The 16,386-nt window shown below is 43.1% G+C and overlaps 1 protein-coding gene across 1 annotated transcript in view; it reads left to right on the top strand.

Annotated features, from left to right (window-relative positions):
• Positions 1-16,386, top strand: part of LOC109910936 (receptor tyrosine-protein kinase erbB-4-like) — a 690,251-nt gene that overhangs the window by 73,577 nt on the left and 600,288 nt on the right. Inside the window, exon 3 of the mRNA XM_048598686.1 lies at positions 15,242-15,428. Within this exon, the coding sequence (XP_048454643.1) occupies positions 15,242-15,428 (187 nt within the window). The remainder of the gene's footprint in view (positions 1-15,241; positions 15,429-16,386) is intronic.

Genomic DNA, 16,386 nt, shown 5'->3' with positions numbered 1-16,386 from the left:
CCCTGGGAAGCACCAAGGATTAGAGGGAGGTTGGTGTGCATGTATGCCAGTCCCTTAAGGTAGTAGGACAGGTAGATAAAGTAGTTAAAAGGCATATGGTTTACTTGGCTTTTTTAGCCTAGGGGCGTAGAGTTTAAGTGCAGGGAGGTTATGCCGGAACTACATAAAATATTGGTTAGGTCACAACTTTTGTGCAGTTTTGGAATCCATCTTATCAGAAGGATTTGATAGCATCGGAGTGAAAGCAGAGGAAATTTACCATGATTTTGCCTGGACTGGAGAGTTTCAGTTGTGAAGAGAGACTGGGGTTGTTTTCCTTAGAGCAGATCAATGACAGGAGTCATGATTGTGATGTATAAAATTACGAGGGGCATAGATAGGGTAGACAGGAAGAAGCCTTCCCTCTTGATAGAGGGATCAATGACTAGGGGATGTAGATTTATGGTAAGGGGCAGAACGTTTAGTGGAGATGGGAGGAAAAGCTTTTTCACCTATAGAATGATGGGAATCTGAAACTCAGTGCCTGTAAGGGTGGTAGAGGCAGGAACCCTCAGAACATTTAAGAAATATTTAGATGAGCATTATGATGCTACGGCATATGAGGCTATGGGCCAAGTGCTGGAAATTGGGTTTAGAATAGTTAGGTAGCTGTTTCTGACTAGCACAGAATTGGTGGGCTGAAGGGCCTTTTTCTGTGCTGTAGCTCTCTATGACACTGGCTCAGTCAGCCAGTGTAAAGTGTAGGCAAACGAAACCGGATGAGAAAAGACTGAGCAGGCCACGTTGTAATTTAAAATTCAGATTGGTAGAGAGCACTGGCAAAAGCCTGACAGATCTGCATTCTGAGGCTACCACACACCTGGGGCAGCTCATTGATCCCACATTGAACAATCATCTTGTGTGATGGAGTATGGCTCAATGTTGTTTTCCAGATTTACTATACATACAGAATGAACGCTCTCCAGTAATGGGCAGGAGCCTCCTCCCAGGACTTTCTCATAAATCCAGTAAGGAATTCATACATAAAAAATAAGAGGAAGAATCATAGAATCCCGAAAGTGTGGAAACAGCCCATCTACACCGCCCCTCCAAAGAGCATCCCATCCAGACCCACCCCCATACCCTAACCCTGTAATTCCCCAGTTCCCATGGCCAGTTCCCTCAACCTAGACATCCCTGGGCACTAGCGGCAATGCAGCATGGCCAGTTAATCTAGCCTGCATGTCTTTGGACTGTGGGGGGAAAGTGGAGCACCTGGGGGAAAGTGGAGCACCTGGACGAAACCCATGTGTGCACAGGGAAAATGTACAAATTCCACACATTCGCCTGAGGGTGAAATCGAACCCGAGTGAGGCAGCAGTGCTAATCACTGAACCATTGTGGGGCCCAAGAGTAGGCCATTCGATTCTTTACCATTTAAAGTGATCATGGCTGATCATTCAACTCAGTACCCTGTTCCTGCTTTCTCCCTGGACCCATTACTCTCAGAACTATACCTAACTCCTTCATGACTTCACAAGAAAGTGAGTAATTGAGGCAAGTCGTATTGATAGAGTTAGATGATGATGTGGATGAGTGGGAAAAGGCTTATTTGGAACATAGACACAAGCATAGGCCAGTTTGGCTGATTACTGTATTGTACATAGTAAAGTTGCCATAGTCTTGCCAGAGCATAGGGCTGCTGACTCATTCAAGTGATACAACTGATCATGGTGATAACCTGAGGAGCACCATGCCTCAGGCAAGTGAAGAGGCTCGGAAGGAGAGTCCTTCACGGTAACCTCAGCCAGAGTGGGAATTGAACCTATGCTGTTAGCCTCACTCTATATCACATACCAGACATCCAGCTGACAGAGCTAACTGACCTCACTGACCTCACTGTGCATTGTCTACTGTATATTCTCTTCAACACTGCAAGTATTTCAAGGTAACCTGTCAAGGTACACCTCTGGAGTAGCTGGGACTTGAACCTGGGCCTTCTGGCGCAGAGGGAAGGATACCACCATTGTACCACAAGATCCCCTCCTCCCAGTTCTCATCATCAACACTAAATGCCATCATTCAGGCTTTTCTTAAAAGCAGATTAGAAACAGCACTGTAGCATTTTGAATGGGGCAGATAGACTGACAAGCATGAAACACGTGTTCATTCTGGCGACACAATTCTTTTACTCAGAGTTGTAGACTTTTATTATAATCACTACTCCAAGCCTGCTGTAGTTTTTCTAATGAGGTATGGATTCCAAAATCCCAGTGCCGTCAAAGGATGTTTGTTGCGTTTTCACCACCTATGGGTTTGAGATAATACGTACCAAGGTTATGTCTGAAGCATCGCAGGCACGGGATGAAAGGCATAGAGGACTTACCAATCCGCCCAAAGTGGAACTGACAAGTTATTTCATTTAGATACAAATTGCCAGCAGAAGTCCATGTTTCCACGGAGACCGGGGCAGGTGTGACTGACTGATGCAGTGCGATGCACTGCTGATTTCCTCCAGTGAATTCACCGAGCTGGGCCTCCAGTGATAAATTGTGATAGTTTTCGTTTGAACATAGTGTTTTTTAGATCTTTAGCAGTGGTTCAGTTCCAATTGATTTAAATTGCAGCTTCGCTTCTTTGACCCGCGAAGAGGGTCAGCACCTAGCCCCTTCTAAATCTCGGATGGACCCAATCATAGTGGTGAATGCAGCACTGAAGCCTCCTAACAGGTCAGAAACAGATGAATATTCTGTGCCGCACTGTTGAAAACCTATCGAGCTGTCATTGAACACACGGATGCAAATGAGACCTGTGAAAGCATTGCACTGAATGGTTTGCCACCTCAAGGCAGGCAAATTGTCCACACAAAGAGCTCCCAGTCGCCATTTGAACAAGCTATCCCGTTCGTCCTGCTCCCTGCCCCTTTCTCTTCATGTGCACTTCTTTTCGCTTTTCAGGAATGTATCCAATTCTCCTTCGAAAATTGCTCCTGAATCTGCTGCCAGCACCCTTCCAGGCATCACATCGCCATAATTCATTGTGGAAAATAAATACCTCAATTTTCACCTGGCTTTTTTGACAATTATCTTAAATCTTTCTCCTCTGTTCAGTGATCATCCTGCATCCTTTCTCCTCACGTGTCCCTTCCAAAACCCCTACGATTTTGAATATTTCTATTAAATCTCCCCTTGAGCGAATATAAATGCCTTAGAAAACTCATGTTCATATCGCAACCTCAGGATGTTCCAAAGCGCTTTATGGCTATTAAGGTTCTTCTGAAACATAGCCAGTACAATAAAGTGGCAACTAATTTCTGTGCAGCAAGCCCACAAAAATGAACAAATAGTGTTCATTGCAATGTTAAGTTGGTGACCAAGTATTGATCAGGACATTGGGCAGAACTTGTTTCTCCCCCAAAGTTGTTCCATGAGCTCTTTGATATCACCTCTGAGAGGATGTTGATCTCACCTGGGAGCCTGCACCTCTGACAGTGCAGCACTCCCTAGGTACTGAATTGGAGTGCCATCCTAGACTTTGTCCTCTGCTCTCCAGAGTGAGACTTGAACCTCCAACGTTCTGACTCAGAAGTGAGGCTGCTGCAGCATATGTGGTACAAACGTACAATCAAACTTTCCATATCTGTAAATAGCAGTTGAGAGTGAAGCAAAACCTTCCCCCGCCATAGAGGCAACAACACTAAGTCTTGTGGAAACTTGCTATCCCGCACTGAGCTTGAGGGAGTTTTTGCATCTTGAATCAATCTACTGAATTACTCTTGGGCTGTTGCATATTCCATTTATTTTTGACTTTGGGATTTTTCATTAAATTGGTGCCCCGTTATTTACTGCATTTGTTGACATAACACAGTTGGATCACTTCAATAATAGTTGATGTAGTCCCAAGGGCCCAAAGTCTGTGATTTGCAGATCTGAAAATGAACAGATGAGCTTTAAAATGTCACCTGAGTTTAATAATACCGGATGCTAATATTAGCTGTCAAAGTGACAGCTTCATTTGCAGGTGTGTAAAGTGAGGAGATTATTGTCTGTTCTTTTGGTTATGGAAGCCTTCTCAGTCACTGGCAGACTGAGGCAGAGAATTGTTTTTGCTGTGAGGGACACTGAGCAATGACCGAGCTGGGACAGTTCATCTTCTGACACTCTGACACCACAAGCTTTAAGCTGAAGTGAAAATCCAATTCACGAGATTATTTTCTCAGGTCTGACGGCAGCATTGTTTTCCTGCAGCAAGGCATTTCCGAGTCCCGGGCAGAAAATGCAACTTTCAAGAAAATCCAGCCTTCCTATTCCAAAGGGAAAAGTGGTGATATTTTTCAGCATCAGCTAGGTCTGTAAGATAATCTTGGAGATTTTAGCAAGAAATCGGCCACAGGAATGCTCAATTCCAACAACTGGAAGGGACCAGGGATAGCAGTGAGGAATTGTTCCACTCTTACTGCTGAGGCAGATTTCTGTATCTCCCATTCTGTTTTCCATTCTTTTGTACCATGGGGAATACTTTGACTATGTTATTTCTGTGGCTTTACACTCATGAGAGGTTTTTGTTTAAAAATTGCGTTGTTTCGATTCAATACATTTGTCAATTCCAAAAGTGGTGACACCTCGATGAAAGTATACATTTTGGATCCACACCATAATGCCTTGTCACATTTTACTGAGCATACCAGGATATATTGTCCTTGAGAATAATGTCACTAACCTCATTGAGAGTAATACGTGGTTATGGGAATCCTTAGGAAGGAAGACAGACAACATTGCAAATCTGGCTGGTCTCAACTATTCCTCAGATCACAAGTCCAGTAGGACCAGCACGTTACATCTTATTTGTCTTCAATTGCAAATGTCCTAGGCCTCTTTCCTGGCCTGCAGTCCACCCGAAACTCTCAAAGGTGTGGCCTCTCAATATTCTGTTAAGTTTCAATCACATACCCCTGCCTTATTCTTCGAAACTCCATTGAGAACAGATCCAGAATCCCCAAGTGCTCCTCATATGACAAGCCCTTTATACCTGGGATCATTCTTGTCAATCTTTTCTGGACCCCGTCCAATGCCAGCACACCCTTCTTTAGATACGGGACCCAAGACTGCTCACAATATGCCACATGCGGTCTGACCAGAGCCTTGTACAGCCTCAGTTGTACATCTCTGCTTTTGTATTCTGAACTAGGACTCCTAAGTCCCTTTGTGCTTCAGATTTCCAAAGCCTTTCCCCATTTGGGAAATAGTCTATGCCTCTATTCTTCCTACCAAAGTACATAAGCTCACACTTTCCCACATTGTATTCCATCTGCTACTTCTTTGCCCACTTGCCTCCTCAACACCAGCTGACCTTCCACCTATCTTTGTGTCATCTGCATACCTAGCAACATTACCCTCTGTTCCTTCATAGAAACATAGAAGCATGGAAGATAGTAGCAGGAGGAGGCCATTCAGCCCTTTGAGCCTGCTCCGCCATTCTTTCTGATCATGGCTAATTGTCCAACTCAGTAGCCTAATCCTGCTAGATCATCCAGATCATTAATGTATTATGTGAATAGCTGTGGTTCCAACACCGACTCTTGTGGAACTCCAGTAGTCACCGACTGTCATCCTGAAAAAGACCCCTTTATCCACATTCTCTGCTTTCTGCCAGTCAGCCAATCCTCTTTCCATGCCAGTACCTTGACCCTAACACATTGGGGTTCTAGCTTATTTAGCAGCCTCCTGTGTGGCACCTTGTCAAAGGCCTTCTGGAAATACAAATGTATAACCTCCGCTGGCTCTCCTTTGTCTAACTTGTTCTTAGTCTTCAAAGAATTCTAACAGACTTGTCAGGCATGACCTCCCTTTGACACAGCCATGATCACTCAGCCCTATTTTACCATGCACTTTCCAAGTACTCTGCAATCTCAACCTTAATAATGGATTGTAAAATCTCACCAACGACCAAGGTTAGGCTAACCGGCCTTTAGTTTCTTGTCTTCTACCTCCCTCCTTCTTCTTCTTAAACAGGGGGTTAGATTTGCCGTTTTCCAGTCCTCTGGAGCCATCACTGACTCCAGTGATTCCTGAAAGATCACCACCAATTCCTCCATAATCTCCTCAGTTGTCTCCTTCAGATTCCTGGAGGTGTCATCAAGGCTCTCAAAGGTATGGCCTCCAGCTCCTAGACCTACCACTCCCCATATAAACGCATGCCTTCTTCCCCATCCAGCAGCTTGACAGCTTAATTTCCCAAATTCCTTCTCAAACAACGCCCCTTCTCCCCGTCCCCACCATCCCCCACTCCACCTGGAAAAGGCAGACTCAGCTCCTGCATTCGCAGCTTGGGAACAGGTAAAATGGTATCTTACTGTGGGTTGGAGGACCCAGAGAATCCCGCCAGGAATTTCCACTCCCTGATGCTGGTCACCACTTCAGATCCTGCATCGTTTACACCAACCCAACGGCCCATATGCACCAAAAAAGTGACAAAGAGCCACAGTTGCTGGAAATCAGAAACAAAAACAAAAATTGCTGGAAAAACTCAGGAGTGTCTGTGGAGAGGGAGCAGAGTTAACGTTTCGGATCCAGTGACCCTCCTTCAGAACACAGCTGGCATGTAAACCCCAACAAATATCTAGCTCCATCAGCAAATCGTGAAAGATTGTGAATTTGGGGAAAGGAGAGATCGGCGGTATTTTTCTTGAATGCTTAATGTGCACATGTTAAATCCCTGTAAACATATTATTTGAACATGGACAAGAACTGGAAATGAGCATTTCAATCCAGTGAGCTGCCCTGGGAATTAACATTAAATGACAGACATGGCCCACCCAAATTGTAGCAATCTGACTCAGAATGTTCTATCAACACATCCTCACCCTTAAGACAGACATAGAGATGTACAGCACGGAAACTGACCCTTTCGTCCAACTTGTCCATGCTGACCAGATATCCTAAATTAATCTAGTCCCATTTGGCCCATATCCCTTTCAACCCCTCCTATTCATATGCCTATCAGGGTGTCTTTTAAATGTTGTAATTGTATTAGCCTCCACCACTTCCTCTGGCAGTTCATTCCTACATGCACCACCCTCTGTGTGAAAAAGTTGCCCCTTCGGTCCCTTTTATATGTTGTCCATCTTACTGCAAACCTATGCCCTCTAGTTTTGGACTCCCCTGCCCTGGGGAAAAGACCTTGGCTACTTACCCTATCCATGCCCCTCATGATTTTATAAACCTTTTATAAGGTCACCCCACTATCTTCGATGCTCCAGGGAAAATAGCCCCAGCCTATTCAGCCTCTCGCTATCGCTCAAACCCTTCAACCCTGGCAACATCCTTGTAAATCTTTTCTGAACCCCTTCTGCACTAATTATTGTGCAATGAAAGGCATTTCCAGAACCAGGCCTGAAATTACCAGTTGATGCCCCATTGTCTAATGACTCTCTATTTCACAATCTGAACTCTTGCATTTACCTTGTCTATTTCTGTCTGTATCTTTGGCAGATTTATATAAAATGAACTCTCATTCATAAAGTTGGAAGAAAAAATACATAGGGAGATCAGTAGTAAACCAGGGGATTAAGAAAGTTCTAAAAACCAACAGAAGATGACCAACAAGCGGGAGAAAATAGACTTTGAGGGTAAAATGCAAGTAGTATCAAAATGGACAGCAAATAACTAAAAAGGAAGAGAGAGGCCATTATGCCTTTGAAAATGAGGCAAGGGAAGTAATAATGAGGAGCCAGGAAATAGCAGAGAAGTTGAATACATACTTTGCCTCAATCAGTTTGGTCCCCTTATTTAAGGAAAGATATTATTTCAGCGGAGGCTGTTCAGAAAAGGTTCACTCCGATGTTCCCTGGGATGAATGGATTGTCTTATGAGCAAAGGCTAAACACGTTTGGACTGTATTCATTGAAATATCGAAGAATGAGAGCTGATCTCATTGAAACGTTCTGAAGGGACTTGACAGGGTAAATGCTGAGAGGATGTTTCCCGTCATGGCAGAATGTGGGACCAGAGAGCATTACTTCAGAATTTAGGACCATCAATTTAAGACTGGAAGTACGAAAAATTTCTTCTCTTGGGGGTTTGAGAGTCTTTGGAATATTTTGCTACCGAGAGCTGTGTCCTTGTGTATATATAAAAGATAGATAGATTCTTGGTCAGTAGGGGAATCAGGGGTTATGGGGAAAGGGCAGGAAAGTGGACTTTAGGAGTATCAGATCAATCATGATCCTATTGAATGATGGAGCAGGCTCAAAAGATGTTAAAGGATGTTAAAGGAAGTAACAACGAAGATAATAGATATGCACTGGCAGTAGTTTTCCAGGAGTCCTTAGAGGATTGGAAATCTGCCAATGTAACAGCCTTATTCTGTCTCTCCCCATTTTTGAATAAGTACATATGGGCCAATTAGATAAACATCTGTTACGAGGAAAATATTAGAGCCTATTAAAGGATGTAGTAGAAGAGCATATAGAAATGCATAATATGATCAAACAGAGTCAGCATGGATTCACGAGAGGAAAATCCTTCCTGACAAATGGATTGCAATTTTTTTGTGCCTGTAACAAGCAGGATAGATAAGGAAGAACTGGTGGAAGTAATATATTAGCATTTCCAAAAGTTTTTGGATAATTTCCAAAAGTCTTTGGGCTATTAACAAAAGCCTGTGATGTTAGCATGGATAGAGAATTTGTCAACGAATAGAAGACAGAAAGTTGGGATAAGGAGGAATATTTTCAAGAACGCAACCTGTAACTAGTGGAGAGCCACAGTGATCAGTGCTGTGCCACATTTTATGTGAATATATTTTAACAATTTGAATGAGAAAAGTGAATGCATTTTAGTGAAGTTTGCAGCTGGCACAAAACTAAGGGGGAAGGCAAGTGGTGAGGATGACACAGAGTCCGGAGAGGGATATATGTTAAATGACTGAGCAAAAACTTGGCAGATGGAATATAATGTGGAAAAAGGGATTCTTTTGCATGTTGGCAACCTGTGACCAGTAGGATTCCACAGGGACCAGTGCTGGGACCGCAACTGTTTACATTTATACATTAATGACTTGGAGGAAGGAAGCAAATGTACTGTCACCAGATTTGCAAACGATACAAAAACAGGTTGAAAGGCAAGTTTTGAGAGGGATGTGAATAGGCTACTGAGAGATATTGATAGTTTAAGTGAACGGGCAAGAAGTTGGCGAATGGAGTATAATGTGGGAAAATATGAAGTGGTTCATTTTGGAAGGGAGAGCAAAACCAGTATTATTTAAATGAAGAAAAACTGCAGAAAGTTCCAATGCAAAGGCACTTGGGGTACTTGTGCACAAAACACAGAAAGCTAGCTCACAGGTACAGCAGATAATCAGGTACGCTAATGGAATTGTGGGCCTTATTTCAAGGCGATTGGAGTATAAAAGTAGGGAAGTCTTACTGCAACTGTACAAGGTGCTGGTGAGACCATATCTGGAGAACTGTGAGCAATTTTGGTCCCCTTATTTAAGGAAAGATGCTATTTCATTGGAGACAGAGATGGCTTAATAGAATGATCTTGGTATGGAGGGATTGTCTTTGACAAAGGCTAAACAGATTGGCAGTCTACTTACTGGACTTTAGAAAAATGAGAGGTGATCTCATTGAAATGTAAAGGATTCTTAAGGGACTTGACAGGATAAATGCTGAGAGTATGTTTCCCCTCATGAGAGAGCCTCGGACCAGTGGACATAGTCTCAGAATAAAAGGTAGGTAATTTAAAACTAAAATCTTTGTTCAGAGGGTTGTGAGTCTTTGGAGCTCCTTGCCACAGAGATCTGTGGGGACAGAGTCCTTGTGTATACTTAAGGCTGAGATTGATTTCTGGTGAGTAGTGGAATTAGGTTTATTAGAGATGTGCAGGAAAATGGACGTGAGGACTGTCGGATCAACTATGATCCTATTGAATGTCGGAGAAGTCTAGTGGGGCTTACTCCTGTTCTTATTTCTTATGGTCTTATAAGGTGAATTATGCACGTTGGCAGGAAGAATAGCAGAGCTGAATATTAAAGCATAGAACATAGAACAATACAGCACAGTACAGGCACTTTGGCCCACGATGTTGTGCCGACCTATCATCCTACTCTAAGACCAAAACTAACCTGCATACCCTTCATTTTACTATCATCCATGTGCCTATCCAAGAGCTGCTTAAACGTCCCTAATGTATCTGACTCCTCTACCACTGCTGGCAGTGCATTCCACGCACCCATCACTCTCTGTGTAAAGAACCTACCTCTGACATCTCCCCTATACCTTCCTCCAGTCATCTTAAAATTATGTCCCCTCGTGATAGTCATTTCTGCCCTGGGAACAAGTCTCTGGCTATCCACTCTATGTATGCCTCTCATCATCTTGTACACCTCTATCAAGTCACCTCTCATCCTTCTTTGCTCCAATGAGAAAAGCCCTAGCTCCCTTAACCTTTCCTCATAAGACCTGCCCTCCATTCCAAGCACCTCTGCACCCTCTCTAAAGCTTCCACATCCTTCCTATAATGAGGCAACCAGAACTGAACACAATATTCCAAGTGTGGTCTAACCAGGGTTTTATGGAGCTGCAGCATAACCTCGTGGCTCTTAAACTCAATCCCCCTGCCAAGAATTATTATTTAAATTGAGAAAGACAACCAAAAGCCACAACATTGTGCATAAATCACAAAAGTCTAGCCCACAAGTTCAGTATGTAGCAATGAAGGCAAATGAAATATTGGCCTTTATTTCCGAGGGACTGGAATATAAACATAAGGAGGTTATACTAAAACAATGCAAGGCATTAATTAGACCACACCAAGAATATTATGAACAGTTTTGTTCCTTTATCTTAAAGATATACTGGCATTGGAGGCAGTCCAAAGACTATTTGCTAGCTTGATCCTGGATACGGAGGGATTGTTTTATGAGGAGAGGTTGAGAAGAAACATAGAAAGTTCAAGCCCGCTCCACCATTCAGTATGATCATGGCTGATTGTCCAACTGAGTACCCTGTTCCCATTTTCTCCCCATACTCTTTGGTTACCCTCCCTCAACAGCAAAATGCCCTCCTCAGTTAAGGAGATCAAAGCTGCGCACAGTACTCTGGGTGTGGTCTCATCAAGGCCCTGTACAATTGCAACAAGACATCCCTGCTTCTGTACTCAAATCCTCTTTCTATGAAGACCAACATGCCATTTGCCTTCTTCACTGTCTGCTGCATCTGCATGCTTACTTTCAGTGACCTGGCATCAACGGAAGCAGCGGTTGCAACAACGACAGCTTGGTAGGACTGGTGTGGTGCTCCTGGCGGCAGAGGCCCTGAGCAGGACTCTTGGTGGAGGCAGTGATGGTGGCCAAACCAAAGCCTGTTATAGAGACCCTAGACCCTGTTGGGCGACCCTCACCCTAAATTTGAGTGGAGCACAAGAAGGGAGGAAGATGAACTCTGTTTTTAGTTATATTCAGGTCATGCCTTAATATCTTCTGCAATTCAAAGTGGCACCGGAGCATGGCGACATATTATACTTTTCACTGTAATTATTTGTTAAATACAAGTGACAATAAATCATTCAATTCAATTCAATTCAGTTGGTGTTCAAGGATACCCAGGTCTCATTGCACCTCTCTGTATCTCAATTTATTGCCATTCAGATAATAATCTGCCTTCCTGTTTTTGCTACTGAAGTGGAAAATCTTACATTTATCCACATTATAACTACATTTACAATGCAATTGTCCACTCGCACAACTTGTCCAAATCATGTTGAAGCATTTTAACATCCTCCTTACAGATCACAGATCACAGATCACAGATTAGGGGTGGCATGGTAGCACAGTGGTTAGCACTGCTGCCTCACAGCACCAGGGATCTGGGTTCAATTTACACCCTTGGGTGACTGTCTGTGTCTGTGTCTGTGTCAGTGTGGATTTCCTCCAGGTGCTCCAGTTTCCTCCCACAGTCCAAAGATGTGCAGCCTAGGTGGATTGGTCATGCTAATTTGCCTGTAGTGTTCAGGGATTTGTATGTTAGGTAGATTATAGGGGGACAGGTTTGGGTGGGTGCTCTGAGGATTGGTGTGGACTTGTTGGGCCAAAGGACCTGTTTCCACACTGTAGGGATTCTATCACTCTCCCATCCAGTTTTGTGTCATCTGCATACATGGAGATATTACATTTATTTCCTGCATCTAAATTGTTAACTTATTTTGTGAAAAGCTGGGGTCCAAGCACTGAGTAGATTGGGTCTGTGCTAATTGGAATTGAGAAGAATGAATTCTCATTGAAAGGGAACTTGACAAGATCGATGTGGAAAGGTTGTTTCCTCTTGTGGGAGAATCTGGGACCAAAGGGCACAATCTCAGAATGTGGGGCTACCCACACAGTTAGGACAGAGGTGAGGAGAAATTTCTTCTCTGAGGGCATTGAATCTGTGGAATTCCTTACCACAGAGGGCTGTAGAGGCTGGGTCATTAAATATGTTCAAGGCTGAGACAGTAACGGTTCTGTGGAAAAGATAGGAAAGTGGAGTTGAGGATTATTAGATCAGCCACGATCTCATTGAATGGTGGAGCGGACTTGATGGGCTAAATGGCCTACTTCAGTTTGTATGTCTTATGGTCTCATTGTTTCCTTTCAAAACTGAAGAGTCTGTTTCCTGTCCTGTCCTTCACTTTTTACCAGAAATGTGATTGTTAGGTATTTTGCAGGCACATTTGACAGGTGACAATGTAGACTGCCTGTGAACACTGGAGATAGATAGACTAATTGGAGCAATCGGTATGAGAAAGCTTTCTGTAAATCAATTTGATTATTATCAAATCCATGATATTTGTTCTGCTGAGACTTACAGGTGTAACAAAATAAATCCAGCCATTCCATAACCACGGCTGACATTCAGCACAAGAAAAATGTCTGTTGTTTCCACCTACACTAAAAGCTTGTCCCTATTTTTGACACATGACCATAGTTGTTTTGTTCTGGCCTCTGGGTGGGAAGCTTGTGAGTTCTCATTCCACTCTAACAATGCATGCAAACTGTCAGCTGACACTGCAGCGCAGTATTGAATAGCTTCCCACTATCACAACAGAGTTTGTGGGAGCTTGCTGTGCACAAGTTGTCTTCCATGTTTCCAACATTGTTATGGTGACCAAACACGTGTGCATGGAAGATGTCATATAAATGCAAGTTCTTTCTTCATTTAAGCCATTTCATAAGCTTTTATTTTTTATAATTGAGATATAATTGGCATTGATCCCATTCTTCAATTAGGCAATTACAACTCAACAGGCCTAGATTTGTTTTAAAACCATAGAACCATAGTAATCACCTAATTTAGCCCAAGGATAAATTTCTGCAGAATAGCTTTAGCATGAAAGTAGTTTATGCTTTTTTTTTAAAGCAGGAAAGGCACTTGATTTATTATTGTAAACTCATGCTTTCCTCTCCTTCCTGCTAGTTTGGGTATCAACAGAAAAGACACACCTCATTTGTATCACGTTGATGAGGCTAGAGATTAAATCCGGTCAGTTGACTGAAATAGTCCAAATCCAGCTTCTTCAACTCTCTCCTGTGCGCTGAATTTACATTTCTCTAACAATAGAAAAATCTGTGTATCTGACTGCAGGAGGCATATTGAGACGTTCAGGTTTACGATCTATCACTTGAACGTGGCAACACCTTAAGGCAGTCAGTAGGTAAAGGTTGCCTATGCTGCTCTGTTATGGTTACTGAAAGGAGAAAGCAGCCAGTTGTGGAAGCACTCCCCCAGTGGCTGAACCTGGCACCGTGGCATTGTAGTTCATTGTTAATGCACATGGCTGCCAGGTTGATCCTTGTAACTGGGACACAGATCTGGAGAAATTCATGTACCCATCCTCCCCCAACCCTGCCCAATCAAATCAACGTCACATCTACATTTAGAAATAAATTGCACTGAAGTGTTTCCATATGTTACATGCCTTTTTTTTCTATTTAATTGGATGTGAATGCCACTGGAAAAGCCATTCTGATCTGGTCTTGAGAAGGTGGTGATGAGCTGCCTTTTTGAACCACTGCAGTCCATGTTCTGTAGGTAGACCTTAGGAAGGGAGTTCCAGGACATTGACCGAATGAGAATGAAAGAATGGTGATACTGTTCCAAATCAGGATTGTAAGTGGCTTGGAGGGCAAAGTGCAGGTAGTGATATTTCCATGCATTTACTGCCCTTGTCCTTCTTGCTGGTACAGGTCATGATTTAGAAGGTGCTGTTGAGGAGGTGAATTTCTGCAGTGCATCTTGTAGGTGGCACACACTGCTGCCAATGTGTCTGAGTGGAGTGGAAGTGAAATCTTAAAATGGAAGATAGGGTGCAGTTCAGTTGGGCTGCTTTGTCCAGGTTGGTGTCAAGCTTCTTGAGTGTTGTTGGAGCTGCACCCATCCAGCCAAGTGGGGAATATTCCATTGCACTCTTGACTTGTGCCTTGTAGACGGTGGGTGCACTCTGGGTAGTCTGGAGGTGAGAATTCACTACAGAATTCCAAGCCTCTTATCTGCTCTTGAAGCTACAATATTTATATGGCTCATCCAATTAAATATATTTCCTTTTCTTTTCAACACTCTGTTCTGTTCTCTTACACGTACCTTCTCTTGCTTTCTCTTTTCCTCTCCTCCCCTCCTTTCCCCTGTTTCTCTCTTTTTGTCAAGGCACTGTGTTGCTGTATAGATCTCCATGAAACCCTCTACACGCACATTCATTTCAACCTCCCTCCAACTGCGCCCCCCCACCCCCGCCCCGCCACTATTTCCTAGCCTATGACATCTCCTATGCAACCATCTCCTGTCCTACAGAGCAGATGTTGAATCCAAGACAAAAAGGTGAAGAGCTGGATGAACACAGCAGGCCAAGCAGCATCAGAGGAGCAGGAAAGCTGACGTTTCGGGTCTAGACCCTTCTTCAGAAACCAGTTGAATCCAGTTCTGTATGGTTCAGCTGAAACATCATATAAATTTTACAGGGAAGATCTTCATTCATTTCACCTTCCCAAATTCAGTGCCCCTTCTGCAGGGTCCTTAATACCACTTAGGCTGATTACAATCAAATGTACTTTGTACTTTTGAAGTTGGGACTGCCTTTTACTTTTCATGGTGAGAGGCTGGCTGAATCTGCGTACTTTCTCTCCTTATAGCCCATTACTGCTTCAACTAAGCTTATAGTTGCAAAGATTGGAGGTTCTGATTGCTGATTTTCTGACTTCACCTCTCTGTGTGTTCTGTTTAAACCTCCAGTCCATTCGAGAAGTCACAGGATATATCCTTGCAGCCCTGAACCAGTTTGAGTATCTGCCTTTGGAAAATCTAAGAATTATTCGTGGGACAAAGTTGTACGAAGAACGATACGCACTCACGATCCTGCTTAACTACAAGAAAGATGGGGCCTTTGGATTGAGGCAATTGGGTTTGCAAAACATGACAGGTAAGACCCATTGATTTACAGAGAGCGTGAACAATGAGCTCCTTTTAGCTTGACACTAACTGCATAGATTCAATTCATGTTTGGAATAAGCCTGACCAGCTTTTCATTACTGTAAGAAAAATCGTTTCAGCAGGAATGGATTACAAAGGTAGAAAGTGAAGCTGACCCGTTCTAAAGCACTGGCTAAGATTCCACTAGTGTTATGTCAAGTTTTGTGGACACATCAGGGAAAGGAGAGAGGGACTTATTGAATGCTACCAGAAATATGGGACTTCAGTTACATGAACTAGTGAATCCTGATTGTTCTCTTCAGAGCAGAGACGTTTGATGAGAGATTTGACGTGCTCAAAACAAAGAAACATTTTTGTCAGAACAAACATGAACAAGTTGGTTTTCTGCTGGCAGAGCAATGTGACTGAAAGCTCTTGTCTTCAGTAGGATTGACTCCAGCCAAAGATGTTTATCGTGCTGTTCTTCAAGGTGGCAGATCAAGCAGAGATTTTCCTAATAACCTAGAAAACATTGTTTGAATGGCTGATAGGAACAGATTCAGTTGATCTTTTACAAAGGGAATTGGATGGATCTTTGCAAAAGAGTAAAAGAAATTGCAAGGCTGGGCTGAAAGAGCATGGGAATGGGACAAATTGAATATTCCTTTCAAAGAGCTGACACAGACCCGATGGGCTGAAAGACCTCCTTCTACGGAAAAAACATGCTGTGAAATGAAACATATAATAGTGGGAAAACAGAGCTGGCTGATCGATATTCCAAAGGGAATGATTGTCGAAAATTTTGACAGTGTTGCACCATTAGTATTCATGTATTGTGGTATTACAATGAAGAGCCTGTCTGAAATATTATCCCAGTATATGGCACATAATGGCTGGATGTGAGGCTCTGGCTGGAGCAGAGGACTTTACAAACTAAATAAACACACTTTGTTGTTTTTGTGAGGAGT

Source organism: Rhincodon typus, chromosome 7, assembly GCF_021869965.1.
Source record: "Rhincodon typus isolate 14 chromosome 7, sRhiTyp1.1, whole genome shotgun sequence".
Taxonomy (NCBI): domain Eukaryota; kingdom Metazoa; phylum Chordata; class Chondrichthyes; order Orectolobiformes; family Rhincodontidae; genus Rhincodon; species Rhincodon typus.
The sequence above is the reverse complement of the archived record's forward strand: the minus strand, read 5'-3'. Positions and strand labels throughout refer to the sequence as shown.